Here is a 16,143-nt window from a genome sequence, read left to right as displayed (position 1 = left end):
GGTGGAAATTAAGAAGCATTCCTATTGTCGTCTCTTCCTGTTATGGTGTTTGGTGTTTTTTTTTTTAACTGAATTTATATTTAACCTAGTAACATATCCTGAATAAATTTTTATATGTTTCGATTCAATTCTTGTAGTTTTCTGGTTAAAAGATTCAAATTCACATTTTTTCACCACTTAGAAAACCAGCAGTGCAGTAACTTCCATTTTTATTTCTCAGTGTTTTAGATTTTTCTTAACAGTCTTGTAACACGTGAAAGTTTTAACTTGAAAACACCAGAAACCAGGAAACAGCTGCTGAGATTTCACTGAATAAAAAATCTTTATTCCAGTAAACTGGTAGTTTTATCACAAAAACTCTGTAAATTAAGCATGAAATCTGCGTAAATCCTCAGGTTTAATGTGAAGGACAGAAGGCGTCACCTCAAGAGACGCCGTCAGTAAATTCATGAAAAATCTAAGTTTGGTGCCTCCATTCTAAAACGTCATTCAGACTTTCCACATTTTCAGTGAGAAATGCACCAAACGTGAGTCAGATTTTTATGTCCTTAAGAACCAGACAGACAGCACCCAGAAACAAAAACCAGTTTTATATGAAGATGTGATAAAACAGGTTTGGCTGAAAAAAGAACAATGAGACAGGTACCACAAGCAGCCGCATCATCATCGTCATCATCATGTCCGCTGTTAAAAATCTGTTTGGTGTCAGAGTTCACAGTTTTTCCTCCCAGTGCATCCTGGGAAATAAGCCACGCGGCGACCGTCGACCCGCTCGGTTCTTGTCTCCATGGAAACAGAGTCAGTCTCAGCACGTGAAAGTCAGTTTATCACATGAATTTAAAGTTTGCGGAGCCCCGCCCCCCCGCGGCGGTCAGTGTGTGTCATGGGGAGGAGGGGGGGCCGATCGGCTGGCGGTCTCTGTGGCAGCTGGCTTGTGATTGGTCAGAGGATCCGTCAGTCACTGTCGGAGCCGACGGCTGATGAGCCTTTCCTCTTCCTCTTCGGAGCTTTGGGCTTTGAGTCCTCTTCCTCCTGCAACACAGAATCGAGTCAGAATCGCATCAAAAACCGGGTCCTACGCTCAGTCAGAACCACACAAGAACTGAGTCCAGAACCCCAAAACAGAACCTGGAGCCAGTCCCTGGTCCAGTTCTGTTTAGACCTGTACGATGGTCTGGTTCTGCTCTGACCCAGTCAGCCATCATACTACGTACCGAGGCGCTGCTGGAGGCACTTTCCTCCTCATTGTTGGTGGGCGGAGCCGCTCCCTTCCTGGAGCGCGGCGAGGAGGCGGGAGCTTTACGGCGAGACTTGGGAGGCTTCGCCTGAGAATCTTCGTACTCCTCAGCGAGTGCAAACAGGTCGCTGAACCTGAGTGATGTCATCGGGAGAAGAGTGAGGTCACACTGAGAGTGTGTGTTACTGTGTGTGTGTGTGTGTGTGTGTGTTAAGGCTGGGTTATGCTTTCTGCACGAATGACTCGCATGGAGATGAGACGCTTGGAAATCTGCTGGACAGAATGCGTAACTTTATACTCCATGCGGCATCTGCTCCCAATTCGTAATTCGTCTGTGCCGAGCCGCACGAACCTCGTAGACGCAGCAAGAATATCACAAGCTTTACAGTGTGTTGTGTGTATGTGTTACTGTGTGTGTTGTGTACCTCATCTTGTGTGCTTCATCACAACTCGCCTGAACGTGCTGCAGAGCCTGAAGAATGGGAGTCTGTGTGAAGACTGACAGAGAAACTGTTTCAACCAATCAGAGAGGACATTAATATAATAATGACTAATTGTAAAGTTCTGAGACCAACTGTACAGAGGCAGCACTGGACCGGTTTCTATAGTCAGTCCAGTACTACTGTGAGGAACCTCGGCGTTACCTTTGACCAGGACATGTCCTTTAACTCACACATCAAACAAATCTGTAGGACTTCCTTTTTCCACCTGAGAAATATTGTGAAAATCAGGAACATCCTGTCTCAGAATGATGCAGAAAAACTAGTCCATGCGTTTGTTACTTCTAGGCTTGACTACTGTAATTCCTTATTATCAGGTTGTCCCAATAGCTCTCTGAAACATCTACAGCTGATCCAAAACGCTGCAGCCAGAGTACTGACAGGAGTTAGCAAGAGAGATCATATTTCTCCTATATTGGTTTCTCTTCATTGGCTTCCTGTTAAATCTAGAATAGAATTCAAAATCCTTCTTCTGACATATAGAGCTCTTAACAGCCAATCTCCATCATATCTTAAAGACCTGATAGTACCATATTGTCCTAGCAGAACTCTTCGCTCTCAGACTGCAGGCTTACTTGTTGTTCCTAGAATCTCTAAAAGTAGAATGGGAGGCAGAGCCTTCAGTTATCAGCTCCTCTCCTGTGGAACCAGCTCCCAGTTTGGGTTCAGGAGGTCACTGGTTTCTATACTGGTCCAGCTGGATCTCACTGGTTTCTAGAAAGGTCCTGTTGGATCTCACTGGTTTCTATAAAGGTCCTGCTGGATCTCACTGGTTTCTATAAAGGTCCTGTTGGATCTCACTGGTTTCTATAAAGGTCCTGCTGGATCTCACTGGTTTCTATAAAGGTCCTGTTGGATCTCACTGGTTTCTATAAAGGTCCTGCTGGATCTCACTGGTTTCTATAAAGGTCCTGCTGGATCTCACTGGTTTCTATAAAGGTCCCGCTGGATCTCACTGGTTTCTATACCGGTCCTGCTGGATCTCACTGGTTTCTATAAAGGTCCTGCTGGATCTCACTGGTTTCTATAAAGGTCCTGCTGGATCTCACTGGTTTCTATACTGGTCCAGCTGGATCTCACTGGTTTCTATAAAAGTCCTGCTGGATCTCACTGGTTTCTATAAAGATCCTGCTAGATCTCAGTGGTTTCTATACTGGTCCTAAGATGACTGTAATTTTTTTTCATTTAAAATCAGACAAACTGAGGTTATTGTATTTGGCCCTCAGCCCTTCAGAAACACAAAGTCTAACCAGATAGTCATTCCAGATGGCAATGCCTCCAGTTCCACTGTAAAGAACCTTGGAGTTGCTTTTGATCGGGACATGTTCTTCAATACACACATAAAGCAAATCTGTAGAACAGCCTTCTTTCTTCTGCGTAGTATTGCAAAAGTCAGGAACATCTTGTCATGGAGTGACACTGACAAACTAATCCATGCATTTGTAGCTTCTAGGTTTGAATACAGTGACTTCCTATTATCAGGATTGTTGTCCGTCTGTAAAATTTTGGCATTTCTTGAGATCATACATGGTGAAATAAATAAAACTGCAGTGAACTAAATAAAGACTGTGACTGACCCGATCATGAACATATTTAGCAGTTATAGATCAATGTCTGTGTGTGAACCTACAGTTGTTCTTAGTGTTGCTCAGACTCAGTCTCAGGTTGTCCATGTGTTCCAGGATCTGCTCCAGAGTCAACTGGGCCAGTTTGCTGCTTGAACTACGAAGACTGCAGATAAACAGAAAGTTAGTTTATAGTGTCCTCAGTCTGTCTATCTGTATCTGTCTGTCTGTCCTCACCTCTGTCTCTTGCGTGGCTGGTTGTTGTTCTTGATCAGCTGGGCCTTGATATGTTCTCCCAGTGTGTCATCATATTTGGAGGCCCAGTGTCTCAGGATGCTGGTGGTGAACTGATCCTCTGGGTGGCAGGGACGGCTCAGGACCATCTTCACCATCTCCTCACTGGGCCTGGAAGGAGAGACAGACAGACAAAGGAGCATTAAGGGACATAAGAGGGACCCTCAGACCTGCCATTTGTATCAGTGACAGTGTGTATGAGAGAGTAGAGGGCTGGGTGTTAGTGATAGCACCTTTGTTTACCCTACCTGGTGCATGCTTTGAACGGGCATTGGTGGGATGACTGGTCCACAACACCTACCCAACTCTGATTTATTTATGGCTCCAAGTAGATGGTTGTGCACGCTGTTGGAAAAACCCTGGGACCTCCACTCGCCAGTGATGCTAAACCAAGTGGGGGCACTGGTTCATACTGATTTACCAGGAGGATGCCCACCACAACCAGTACACAAAATTACAGCATGACACACATATGTCAAGCTCAGCACGTAAGGAGTTTTTGACTAGTCATTCCAACTATGGGTAAATAGCAGGGCAGGTGAAGCCCTGAAGCCCAGGAAGGCATTCCATCCAAGGAAGATAACCCCAACAGAAAATCGGGACTGGAGCCCCCAAGGCAACAGAGTGCGAGACATAATCCACCCTATCAGCAAGTGTTGTGCCCCGTGCTCCCTTGGATCTGCCCGGCGAGGCTGAGAGGCTGATTCTGGCATCAGGGCGACCCAGTATCTCCATAAAACTTTGCCCAGGCTCACACAAATGGTTGGAAATTGTGATAATCAAAGTAAATTGCACGTTGTCTCTCACAAGGTGCACACTTCTCAGTCATTCTGGGAGGTGAGACATTGGCTAGTGGGCCCGGCAGTTCCAGTCATCATTCCAGGACTGGGTCTGCCTCAAGGGCTACTGGAACTTTGACAGTTACCTATGGCTATGGGTGCAGAATCTGGTTATGAACCTCAGCAGTTAGATGACCTTCAGAAAACACCAGTGACTGACAGGGAGCTCAAACTGCTGGACGTCAGTGTTGCAGCCCTAAAGGAAACAAGACTGCCTTCCAGTGGATCCCTCAGAGAAACGAACTAGATGTTCTTATGGGAAGGGAAGGAACTTGACCCCCTAGCAGGTGGCTCAGAACATATCTTGTCACTCCACCTCAATCCAACTCTAAAACTGTGACTATTTTTACCATATAAGCTCCTACTGAAAGCATCCGACGATGCAAAGGACCATTTCTACAATGAGCTTCATACACAGATCGGAAGGGTGCCCCAGTCTGAGAACATTCTCCTTCTCTGAGTTTTCAATGCCAGGGCTGGCTCCAACCATCAGTCTTGGCCTTGATGAGGCCGTAGAAATGCTAAACAGCAGTAACCCTTGGTAGTGACAGTATTCCTCTGGAGGTAAACAAGCACTGTAAATCTGTGTTACTCCAACCACTGTACAATTTGCTGTGAATGTGCTGGAGAGAGGGCAAAGTGCCACAAGACATGCGTGACTCTACCATAGTAACACTATACAAAAACAAAGGTACCACAGCGACTGCAACAACTATAGTGGTGAAGCACTTCTGAGTGTAGTTGGGAATGTGTTTGCATGGGTCATTTTGGCTCAATTTCAGAGGCTAGCAGCTCATCTGTATCCAGAGTCCCAGTGTGGTTTTAGAGCTGGCAGATCCACCATAGACATGATATCCTCGGTGCGACAACTCCAAGAGAAGAGCAGTGAACAACAGAAACCTCTGTACTTGGCCTTCATAGACTTGACCGAAGCATTTGACCAGGTGAGTCATAAGGATCTCTTCAGGCTCCTGGAGAAAATTGATTGCCCCACAAAACTGTGCAGTTTGGTAATATCATTTCATAGATGCATGATTGGCAGAGCACCATTTGATGGGTCTTTGTCAGAGCCGTTTTCCATTCTCAGTGAGGTGACACAAGGCAGTGTTATTGCCCTACACTGTTCAGGATTTTCTTCTGGCTACTGCTCAAATGTGCCTTCGATTTATCTACCGAGGGTGTGTTTCTCCAAAGCCTGTTTGGAACAATCTGTCCCGGCTACTGAAAGCCAAATCCAAAGTGTCAGTAGCTTTGCTGAGGGAGTTGCTCTTTGCTGATGATGCTGTGCTTTCTTCGCAGTAGAAAGGAGACTTACAGAGACTCATCGACAGACTTAACGACACCTATGTTGCATTTGGACTTACAATCAGCCTGAAAAAAACACAAGTCATGGCTCAGGGTGTAATTCAAGCTCCTCTATCAACATCGGCAATCACATGCTTGAGGTGGTTGAGTATTTTAAGGACCTGGGCTTAACTATCTCTGCAAACCTCTCACTTGATACAGAGGTTGGCAGGCACATAGTAAAAGTCATAGCTTCGATGGCCAACTTGGCCCCAAGAGTTTGGGAAAACAAGTTAGTAACAACGAACACAAGGATCCATGTCTACCAGGCCTGTGCACTCAGCATGCTACTGTACAGCAGCGAAACGTGGCCTACAGACAGGCATCAAGAGTGTCATCTAAACACATTTCATATGCATTGTCTCAAGCATCTCGTAGGTATCACCTGGCAAGACAGAATACCTTATTGTGACACACTCTCTGTACTAAAGTTGCTAGTATGTTCTCCCAGCTCAGTCAACACTGCCTGCAATGGCTAGGGCATGTGACCACATGGTTAACAAATGAATCCCACGACACATTCTGTATGGACAGCTGGCTACTGGTGACATGCATTGGACCCCCCACTCTCCATTATAAAGATGTCTGTAAACACGACATAAAAAAGTGCAAGATTGACCCTAGGATCTGGGAAAAACTGCAGCATAACCACATTGAGTGTCACTGAGTTGAGTGGAGACAACTGACAAGGTGAAAAATGAGATTTTCACTGAGAAGAGGGCTCGTCATAAGTGTGGTGGAGTGGCCCCAACTTCCAGCCTTCCTACAATGAACATGTATGTCTATCAAGGATTGGCCTCTTTAGTCACACAAGAAGATGACAGCAAGCTGACCAAACAAGAAGGATATTCCCTTGGGACTGATGCCTGGCCTATTAACATATTGGAGACAATGTGTATTAATGACAGTGTGTATCAGTAATATTGTGTTTGTTGTTTTTTCCTACTTTTCTCGGCGGAGCTGCAGCAGCAGACACGATAAGGCTTCAGGGTGTTCTGCAACACAAAGACACACAACAGGTTGACAACTAACTACACAACAGAGCTTTTATTCATTAGTGTGTCTGTGGTGGTTTTGTGTTAATACCTTTGTATTTGAGGTGCTGCAGGATGGGGATAATGGTCTCCAACGGGATGCTGTGTGCCAGAAACAGCTGCCACGTGCTGTACTGCTCGAAGGTCTCCCAGTCCAGAGACTGAACTGTGGACAGAAGAGACATGAGAACGGAGCGGACACAACTAGCAGGACATGTTCTGTAGGTCAGAGTTCTTACTGAGGATGTTGAGAACCGAGTCTTTCCGGAACATCACCAGGCTTCCCATCATCACGTGACACATCAGCTCCTGCAACTGCACACACAGATCACACACCATTACTGGACAGAAGAAACAGAGGCTCCGCCTACACTGGACAGGTGAGGCAGAGGCCCCACCCACATTGGACAGGGGAAACAGGCCCCACCCATATTGGACAGGTGATGCAGAGGCCCCACCTACACTGGACAAGTGACACACACTAACATGTCGATCAGAGCAACATGTTTACCTGCGTAGAGTCGATGACGGCGACAATCATGTTGAGCAGTTCGCCACTTCTCAACGTCTCGTCTGGAAACTGAACAGAGACATTTTGGTCAGTCATCATCTGATGATCTCACAGGTGAGATCAGGTTCAGGAGTGTCAGAGTTCAGGAGAAGTTCAAGTTCAGGTTCAGGTTCAGGTGTGTACCTCAGAGTAGATGGAGGGTGTAAGGTAGCAGAGCAGCCTGACGTCGTCCTCCTGACACGCCTTCATGTCCATCATCAGACAGGTGTGCAAGTCGCCAAGTGCCGTCGCCTGAGCGAAAGACTCATACAGCATCATCTTCCCATTGGCTGCTTTACTGTGGACACACACGCATGCACATCAGGTTAAATCTGCTTTCAGAGTGTGTCTGCAGCTCTGACATCACACCTGCCTTACCTGGCCTTCAGGTAGTAGAGCAGGTGGTAACCAATCTTCGGCTGTTTCTGGTAAAGTTCAGCCAACATATCGAGCAGCACAGAGAAGCCGCTGTTGTCCTCCTGCATGGTGACCAGGTTCCTGAAGACCAGACAGACAGGCTTACAGACCGACTCCTCCAGGGACCTGAGGACGGACAGGTAAGTCAGACACACACAGGTACAGCCAGGTGAGTCAAAGACAGACAGGCGAGGCAGATAGGTGAGTCTTACTCTTCAGTGATCTCCTCGGGTAGAACATCTCCTCTGAAATGATCTTTGAAGAGTTCAGCCAGACAGGAAGCCAGAGCCGACATCTGTTCTGTGTCAAAGTCCTCCTGCAGCACCAAGGAACACAACAGAGCACATTAGAACCCAACAGAGCACATTAGAACCCAACAGAGCACATTAGAACCCAACAGAGCACATTAGAACCCAACAGAGCACATTAGAACCCAACAGAGCACATTAGAACCCAAAAGAGCACATTAGAACCCAAAAGAGCACATTAGAACCCAACAGAGCACATTAGAACCCAACAGAGCACATTAGAACCCAACAGAGCACATTAGAACCCAAAAGAGCACATTAGAACCCAACAGAGCACATTAGAACCCAACAGAGCACATTAGAACCCAAAAGAGTATATTAGAACACAACAGAACACACAGTCCTGGGATTAAGAGATCCCGTAGAACGCTCTGCTTGCAGTTGGTGTGATTCGTTCCATTTAAACCTACACAACATGTTTGTGTCATGTGATGTTCTTCTTATCATGTTGATGTTTGCTCACGTTACTGATCGAGTCATTGATTCTTTAATAGCTGCAATCTCGGGGGTGCCGGGGGTGATGATTGACAGCTGCTCTGCTTAGTAATTGTCCATCAGAATATTAAGGAATGTTCCTTAAACTCACCTCCAGGATCAAGTCAACAATCTCCTGCATCACCTCACACTGAGTCTCCGTGTCACTGAGGAGAGAACACATCAGACAGTAACACACCTGGTGGACAAATGAATGATCTCATACTGATGACACATCACTAGACACTAGCACACCTGATGGACAGGTGAATGACCTCACACTGATGACACATCAGACAGTACCGCACCTGTGGCCTGAAGATCTGAGGACCTAAAGGAGGACTGGGGGTCTTACCTGGTCTTCTGAATCTGCTGCACCTTCTCCTTCATAGTGTCGTCTAATTGGTCCAGCCAAGGTGTGATGTCAGCAGGTTCCTCCATTACCGCCTCTTTGATTGGATGGAACCTGAATTCCCTTTTCTTTCCTGCACAGTGATTGGTCGACAGGCAGTGTGATGTAACGTACTGAGTCTTAATAAATGAACAGGTTAAACTGCAGTTCACCTGAACACCCACAGTTCTAAACAACACAGTCTGTCTTTCAACTGGACGCACCTGAGTTTTGCAGGATCAACTGGTTTATTCCAAACTGGCCTAATCTAGTTTTGTTAAACAGTTTAAACTACACCATTTTTTTCTATTTTAAACTGGTTAATTCCCATTCAACGTGGTGTATAAACCAGTATGAACTGGTTCACTGGTCATCGCTTGTTTTCACCTTTGTTGTTGACCTCCTCCTCGTCGTCGCTGAAGGTGGCTTCGGTGGTGTCATAGCAACCGTCCTCCTTGTCCAACACATGGTTGTCCATCTCCATGGAAACAGCTTCCTCCATCTTGACTGCATAACATAGAAACATTTTAAAACCTCAGCTGGTTTTGTTGATGTTTCTTGAAGTGATGTCAGTAGCTGTGTGTGTGTCAGTAGTGTGTGTGTCAGTAGTTGTGTGTGTGTGTCAGTAGTGTGTGTGTCAGTAGTTGTGTGTGTTTGTCAGTAGCGTGTGTGTTAGTAGTTGTGAGTCTGTCAATAGTTGTGTGTGTGTGTGTGTGTGTGTGTGTGTGTGTGTGTGTGTGTGTGTGTGTGTGTGTGTGTGTGTGTGTGTGTGTACCAGTAGTTGTGTTACCTTCAGTTGGGGGGGATGGCGGGCTGCAGAATTCAGGGAATCTCTCTCTGAGCATCGATCGAAGCTCTCGGTCCAATTTTGGGTTATCAAACAGCGGAGCAAGGTGACTGAGGGACAGAGATCAATAGTCTGTAATGATCAGTGATCAATAGCTGATGGGCAGAATTATTAGTGATCAATAATTGTCAGTGTTTCTTACGCCAGCACCCTCTTCTCCATAATGAAGTTGAGTGAGTTGAAGACACCCTGACGGACCTGAGACTCCAACGGCGGGAAGAAGTGAGGGATGATCTGAGGAGGCAAGGAAAGGAGGGAAGGAAAGGAATGTAGGAGAGGAGGAAAGGTGGTGAAGGAGAGAAGGAAAGGAGGGGAAGGAAAGAGGCAAGGGAAGGAAGGAAAGAGAGGAAGGCAAAGAAAGGAGGCAAGGAAATGAGAGAAATGAAGGAGAGGAGGAAAGGAGGGGAGGGAAGGATGCAACGAAAGGAGAGGAAGGAGAGGAGGGGAGGGAGGAAAAGGAGGGGAAGGAAGGAGGCAAGGAAAGGAAGGAAGGAGAGAAGGGAAAGAAAGAAGTGAAAGGAAAAGAGGAAGGAAGGAGGCAAAGAAAGGAGGGGAGGAGAAGAAGGAAGGAGGCAAAAAAGAAGGCAAGGAAAGGAGGGAAGGAAAGGCGGGAAGGAGGGGAAGGAAGGAGAGAGGTGAAAGAGAAGTAGTTAAAAAAGAGCTATGTTGTTGTTTTGAAAACAGTCTCACAGTGTGCTTTGTGTGGTTTTGCTTTGTGTAGTTTCTTTTGGGGTGTGTACTGTGTTGTGTAGTTTTGCGTAGCGTCGGTAAGTTACCCTGCACATGAAGTCCAGCAGTGTGGCCGTGATGGCAGGGTGAGGTTTCATGGAGTGATGCATCACCAGGATGGCTGGTTCTGAAACACACATGCAGGTGATGGTCAGCTGTTGTTCACCTGTCTGATATCACCTCTGTCTGCTCTGTCTCTTCAGTCGCTGTGGGGACAGTGGTCCTCACTTTAAGACAAAAGTCTTTCTGATTGTTCAGGAGGTTCTGAGTGTGTGTGATACCTATGTTCATGATGCTGTCCTTCTCAGGGTTGAAGAACAGCCAATCATAGAAGAGCGCCAGCTTGGCGTTGGATGCTGCCACGTTTGACTGCAAAAATCAACACACAGTAACTAATTATTAGTTCCTGAGTTTAAATGATTTGATGACAGAGTGTGGCCCCACCCCCTTACCGTGCAGGTGGTGAGCAGCCAGCCAATGATAGCCCAGCGCGGCAGGATGTCAGAGCTCAGCACCTCATTGGACGGATGGACCACCCCACAGATGTAACGAATAAGATCGCAGCGCAGGGATTGGCTCTCCGCTGTGGACAGGTACTGTCTCTGAAACCAGTCCTGATACCGCTTCTGTTGCCCGAAACGCACCTGAGGTAAGGTAGACACACAGTCAGAGACACTTGAAGACAGGTAGACACACAGTCAGAGACACTTGAGGACAGGTAAACACAGTCAGAGACACTCGAGTCTCAGGTGATCACAGGGACCGCAGGTGAGTCTTACCCTAGAGGTCATGAACAGCAGCTTGGTCTCCATATCCGGTGTGAGTCGACAGGCCAGAAATTTTCTGGATGTTCGAGCTGTGAGGAGCTGAAGGACACCTGGAACACGGAAACATCATGGAAACTTGATTTGAAACATGGAGAAGAAGGTGGAGGCATGCTCTGATAATCACTCTGTTCATCAAATATTGATCACTGACATCACAGTGTACCAGTGAACTGAGGATTGTGGGTAGTGTAGTGTAATGGTGAACTGAGGATTGTGGGTAGTGTAGTGTACCGGTGAACTGAGGACTCAGGACTTGCGGGTTGTGCAGCAGGTCTTTCCACAGCAGCTCCATCTCTGGGATGCGAGCGACGTTCTGCAGGAGACGAACCAGGTCTCTGCCAATGATCAGGCACTCCATGAACTGCAGACGCAGACGGAGGCAGAGTTATAAGAGTCACCACCAGGTGATGAACACAGCACCTGCTTGCCTCCTTACCTTCTCCCTTAGCATGCTGATGCAGAAGTCCACTTCTTTCTGCCGCAGAGACAGCAGATTCGACGCTCCATGGTCGACGATGAGCCGGAGGTAGGTGTAGACTGACATGGCGATCAGCATTCCACTCTTCAGCACCCATTCCCTGCAGAGACACACACTCAGGTCAGCCTCACGAGAAGCAGCTGAAATTCAATGTTTTTGCTGTTTCTGTTTCAAGGTAAATGTCTGGTAAGTCCATGTGATAGTTTCGCCAGCATTTTAAAGACAGACGTACTTCTGATCCAGCAGGATGTCCAGGACGCTCTCAGCCAGCCACAGGTTCTTGGTGGAAATGTCCCCACCTGTGGATGGAGGACAGTGATGTCACACTGAGACACAGCAGGGATAATGAGCTGGAGGCAGAAGTCACCTGAGAGTCTCACCTGCAATCTGTTTCAGCAGCGTCATGATGACGCCGTCAGCTCCCATCACTCCACTCTTCACCAGTTCTCTGACCAGCCACACCAGCTGCACACACAACATATCATTAACAACTTGCACAGGTGGTGTCCAGGTGAGGGGGGGATGCTAGTGTCCTCCCGTTCACTCAAACTTAGTGTTACTGCCACACAGTCACAAACAAGTGCATGTAGATGTAACGCTGAGTGACACAGGTAACATTTATCACGTATTTACCTGTATGTACGCTTCTCTTTACCTGTAAATGCTGTAATCAGATATACACCTGTATGTATCTCTATAAGTGCCACCTTTGTGTGCACCTGTATTTACCTGTATAGGTTCCACCTGCGTACCTACCTGTGTTCTGGGGATATCCTGCAGCTTGAGGAACTTCTCCATCAGGATCTGGTTGATCTTCACCAGGATGATGTTCATCCCGTCTCTGTTGACCAGCGTCAGGTCTCTGTAACACTGTTGCCATACAGACAGTGATGTCACAGTGACGTCACGGGGATGTCAGACATTACAAACGATGTCTCGGTAACTCACCCTCTGGGCCTGAGCCGATTCTGTGAGGACTAGAGTAAACAGACCCAGACACACCTCCTCATGCTGCTGCTGACCTTTACACACCTGCAGGACAGGTAAACACAAGCATTCAGCATCAAGCTGTGTGTAAATGATGTCACTGAAGTAATTCCAGCAGTATTAGCAGTAAATATTGTATTTGTTGTGGTATTTTGGGGCACGGGATCCATTATAGAAGCGGGACCAAAAAGTTTGTGTATTTGTTTCTGTGTGTGAGTCTGCAGATATGTCTGTGTTCAGAGTGTGCTGGTGCTGCAGGCCAGAAAAAACAGGAATCAGCATAATAACACAGGTTCCATGTTATGAGCTTTAACTGAAGAGCTCAGAGTCTTTAACTAAATGCTTCACTGAACAGTCATCAGTTGTGGTTCGACAGCTGGAGTCGTCATGGAAACATGGAGGTTTTATCTTGGTAACAACAGTTTTCCTCCTCAAGGGGCAGCAGTTTCCAAAGGGACGCTGTCCTGCTGTCCTTCTGAGTGTCCTCCTGCCTTTCAGAGTGTCCTTCTGTCCTTCAGAGTGTCCTCTTGTCCATCTGGGTGTTCTGTTGTCCTTCTGGACATCCTCCGTCTGTTCCTCCATTCGATTCAGCTCCTCGTCTGTGAACTTCTCCAATAAAAACAGTCGACCATTGAACTGGAATAACCTGCTGTTTTGACGTCCAGTCACGTGGTCAATAACATTCCGCAGACACATGTAGACAGACTGAGGTGTGGATCAATGTGCAGGTGATCAACCAGCAGGTAGAAGACATCATGTGATACATCATGTGATAGAGTGATTTGCTACTGAAAGAGAATGTGGAACAGCTGCATCTCTGACTGTGTGTGTGTGTTGTGTCTGTTGTGTAGGAGTTGTGTGTGTTGTGTAGGTGTTGTGTAGGAGCTGTGTGCGTTGTGTAGGAGTTATGTGTTTCTTACATTGGCGGTCAGCGCATCATTGGCTTCTCTCTCTGACAGCCCATTGGTCAATGCCTGGACGATCCCAACACAACGCTCCAATCTCTGCACACAAACACAGCAACAAATATAAACACAACAACAACCAACAGAAACACAACAATAAATGCAACAGAGAATATAAACACAACAACAACTATGAACACAACAGTAAACACAACAACACCCATCGTAAACATAACACACAAACACTGGCTGATTAGCTCCATGAGGTAACAGTTCACAGACTGAAACACAATAAACAATATTGATCACATCAAATTTTATTGATCAGGGTCAACTGTCAACGTCTCACTACTTGACATGTGAAATACGGCGCCTGCGCCTCTTGTCACTTTTTGGTCTCATCTCTGTTTACGTAGAGTTAGCATGCTAGGCTAACCGTCCTATATCTGCGGGACATTACGTCTCCGCTGCACCGTTTTTCAGCGCTCAAACACGGTGAACACACACTGCCGCGACCTCACACGGAGCTCCACAGCTCTAGCACCGTATTCACACACCGACCTAAGGGACGCTAACGGTGCTACCCTGCTGCTAGCCGTGCTAACTAGCCTGCTAGCCGCCTGGTCCGGTCCTGTCTTTGTACGTTACGCCGCTAACTGCTCATAAACCCGCTCAGTCCCGGTTCATCCCAGGCTATGCCCGCTCCCCGGCCCGCAAACCCGGGTCAGCCTACCTCCTCCAACTCATCTTTGGCGTCCAGCAGAGTGGACACCAGGAGCCGGCCCTGCGGCTTTGCTTTCGCCGGTGCAGGCTCCATCTACTCCCGCCGCGCCTCGCCGGGCCCCGCGGAGCTGTGAAGGGCTACTCCCGGCGCGGCGCCGGGGCTTCTTGGCGTTTGTGTCGGTGTAACTGAGAGTTCGGAGCCGTGGTCAGGCTCGGGGCCTGGCAGTGGGACGCTTCGGGCAGTTACTGAGTGTTTTGAGAACTTGTTGAGGGACAGCGAAGACTCTCGTCCCGCTCCTTGACACTGTCCGACCACAGTATAACGGACATCCGTACTCTGGAAGCGGATGAATGGGGCGGATCCGCACTGCCTGTTGACCAATCACTGACCTCACAGCTCTGAGTGACAACAGCCTTGACCAATAGCAGGAGAGGAAACCTAGAACCAATCCGTAGCCAGCAGAGCTGAAGCCCAGCAGCGTGGAAACAACTTCACCCTGTTTACAAAGTACTGATCCAAATATTGCAGTACTAATGCACTATTACAGAAGTACAAATACTTAGTACTTCAATATGAAAGTATTACTGTGTTACTGCATAACCTACAGTTGCTGTTGATATTTTAACTTCATGTGTACTTTTACTTTAGTACAGAGCTCCTTTCACTGTCTCAGTGTAGATTAGATATTTTTAATGCCTTTATTTTAACAGACAAGTGATTAATAAATCCTTGTTCATATCATAGGATCTAATTTCATATATATACGCATACATTACCACTATAAAAAGTTTGGACACACCTTCACATTCAATGGTTTATATTAAATTATTTTATACATTGTATATTAATACTGAAAACATCAAAACTATAAAAGAATACATATGGAATTATGTTGTAAACAAAGAAGTGTTAATCTTTAGGATTAATCTACAATGTAGAAAATAATCCAAACTTTTGACTGGTAGTGTGCGTGTGTGTGTGTGTGTATATATATATATATATATATATATATATATATATATATATACACACACACACACACACTACCAGTCAAAAGTGTGTGTGAGATCTTGTATTTCTGTGGATCTCTGTGTTTGCTGCATTAATTCAGAAAAAACTCACAGAAATAACAAACACACTTCATTTATTTATTTACGCAACTTTTTCAGGTAATTTATCTTCCAGTGAAACATTCGTCTGTCAGTTTGTTTTTGGTGAAGAGTTCAGTCAGTGTACTGCCACTTTAAATGATGTCACAGGTAACGTCCAATCAGAGGGAAGGAGGGGCTCCATCAATCCATCAGTCCTCCATCAGTCCTCCATCAGTCCATCAATCCTCCATCAGTCCATCAATCCTCCATCAGTCCATCAAATCTCCATCAGTTGCTGTCACTCTCTCCCAGCAGCCAGTACGTCCTCATGCGTCCTTTTCCCTTCACCTCAATCTCTCCTCTGAGCTGCAGCTGGAAGCAACTGAACTCCTGCAGAACCTGACGAGTTGCCTCTGACACATGAATCTTTAGAGCTGCAGAGACATGACATCAGACATCACACATGACAAAAGGATGAACAAGGGTTAAGTGCTGCCAGCACCCTCAGGAGGATGCAGTGTGTTCTCTAGATGTTACAATTAATTCTGTAGGTGTTACAGTTAATTCTGTAGATGTTACAGTGTGTTCTGTCGGTGTTGACA

General features: G+C 46.5%; 2 protein-coding genes across 4 annotated transcripts in view; both read right to left on the bottom strand.

The window, feature by feature from the left end:
* Positions 1-298: 298 nt before the first annotated feature.
* LOC129350729 (integrator complex subunit 3) lies at positions 299-14,774 on the bottom strand. Its single transcript, XM_055018182.1, has 29 exons — positions 14,460-14,774; positions 13,742-13,825; positions 12,783-12,866; positions 12,591-12,704; positions 12,215-12,299; positions 12,067-12,133; positions 11,793-11,934; positions 11,588-11,717; positions 11,309-11,406; positions 10,982-11,173; positions 10,811-10,898; positions 10,577-10,656; positions 9,943-10,034; positions 9,744-9,850; positions 9,341-9,460; positions 8,918-9,047; positions 8,675-8,729; positions 7,993-8,096; positions 7,742-7,906; positions 7,508-7,661; positions 7,325-7,393; positions 7,053-7,128; positions 6,866-6,979; positions 6,726-6,774; positions 3,540-3,707; positions 3,368-3,468; positions 1,663-1,735; positions 1,215-1,371; positions 299-1,032 (listed from the first exon to the last, which is right to left on the bottom strand). Exons 1-29 carry the CDS (start codon positions 14,541-14,543, stop codon positions 955-957), a joined length of 3,060 nt encoding a protein of 1,019 aa, XP_054874157.1. The 5' UTR covers positions 14,544-14,774; the 3' UTR covers positions 299-954.
* An 803-nt stretch (positions 14,775-15,577) lies between these two features.
* Positions 15,578-16,143, bottom strand: part of npr1a (natriuretic peptide receptor 1a) — a 47,645-nt gene continuing 47,079 nt past the window's right edge. For all 3 annotated transcript variants that reach the window (XM_055018156.1, XM_055018155.1, XM_055018157.1), the window contains exon 22: positions 15,578-15,975. In XM_055018156.1, the coding sequence (XP_054874131.1) occupies positions 15,830-15,975 (146 nt within the window). In that variant the 3' untranslated portion in view covers positions 15,578-15,829. The remainder of the gene's footprint in view (positions 15,976-16,143) is intronic.

Source organism: Amphiprion ocellaris, chromosome 15, assembly GCF_022539595.1.
Source record: "Amphiprion ocellaris isolate individual 3 ecotype Okinawa chromosome 15, ASM2253959v1, whole genome shotgun sequence".
NCBI lineage: Eukaryota > Metazoa > Chordata > Actinopteri > Pomacentridae > Amphiprion > Amphiprion ocellaris.
This window is presented reverse-complemented; position numbering and strand designations above follow the sequence as displayed.

Bases quoted from the DNA above. Each gene is read 5' to 3' on its own strand.
- LOC129350729 (XM_055018182.1), bottom strand. From the start codon at position 14,543: ATGGAGCCTGCACCGGCGAAAGCAAAGCCGCAGGGCCGGCTCCTGGTG. The intron at 12,867-13,741 runs GTAAGAAACACA...CCTGTCCTGCAG, and splicing joins ATGATGCGCTGACCGCCAAT to GTGTGTAAAGGTCAGCAGCA. The intron at 11,718-11,792 runs GTAAGGAGGCAA...CTGCGTCTGCAG, and splicing joins TCAGCATGCTAAGGGAGAAG to TTCATGGAGTGCCTGATCAT.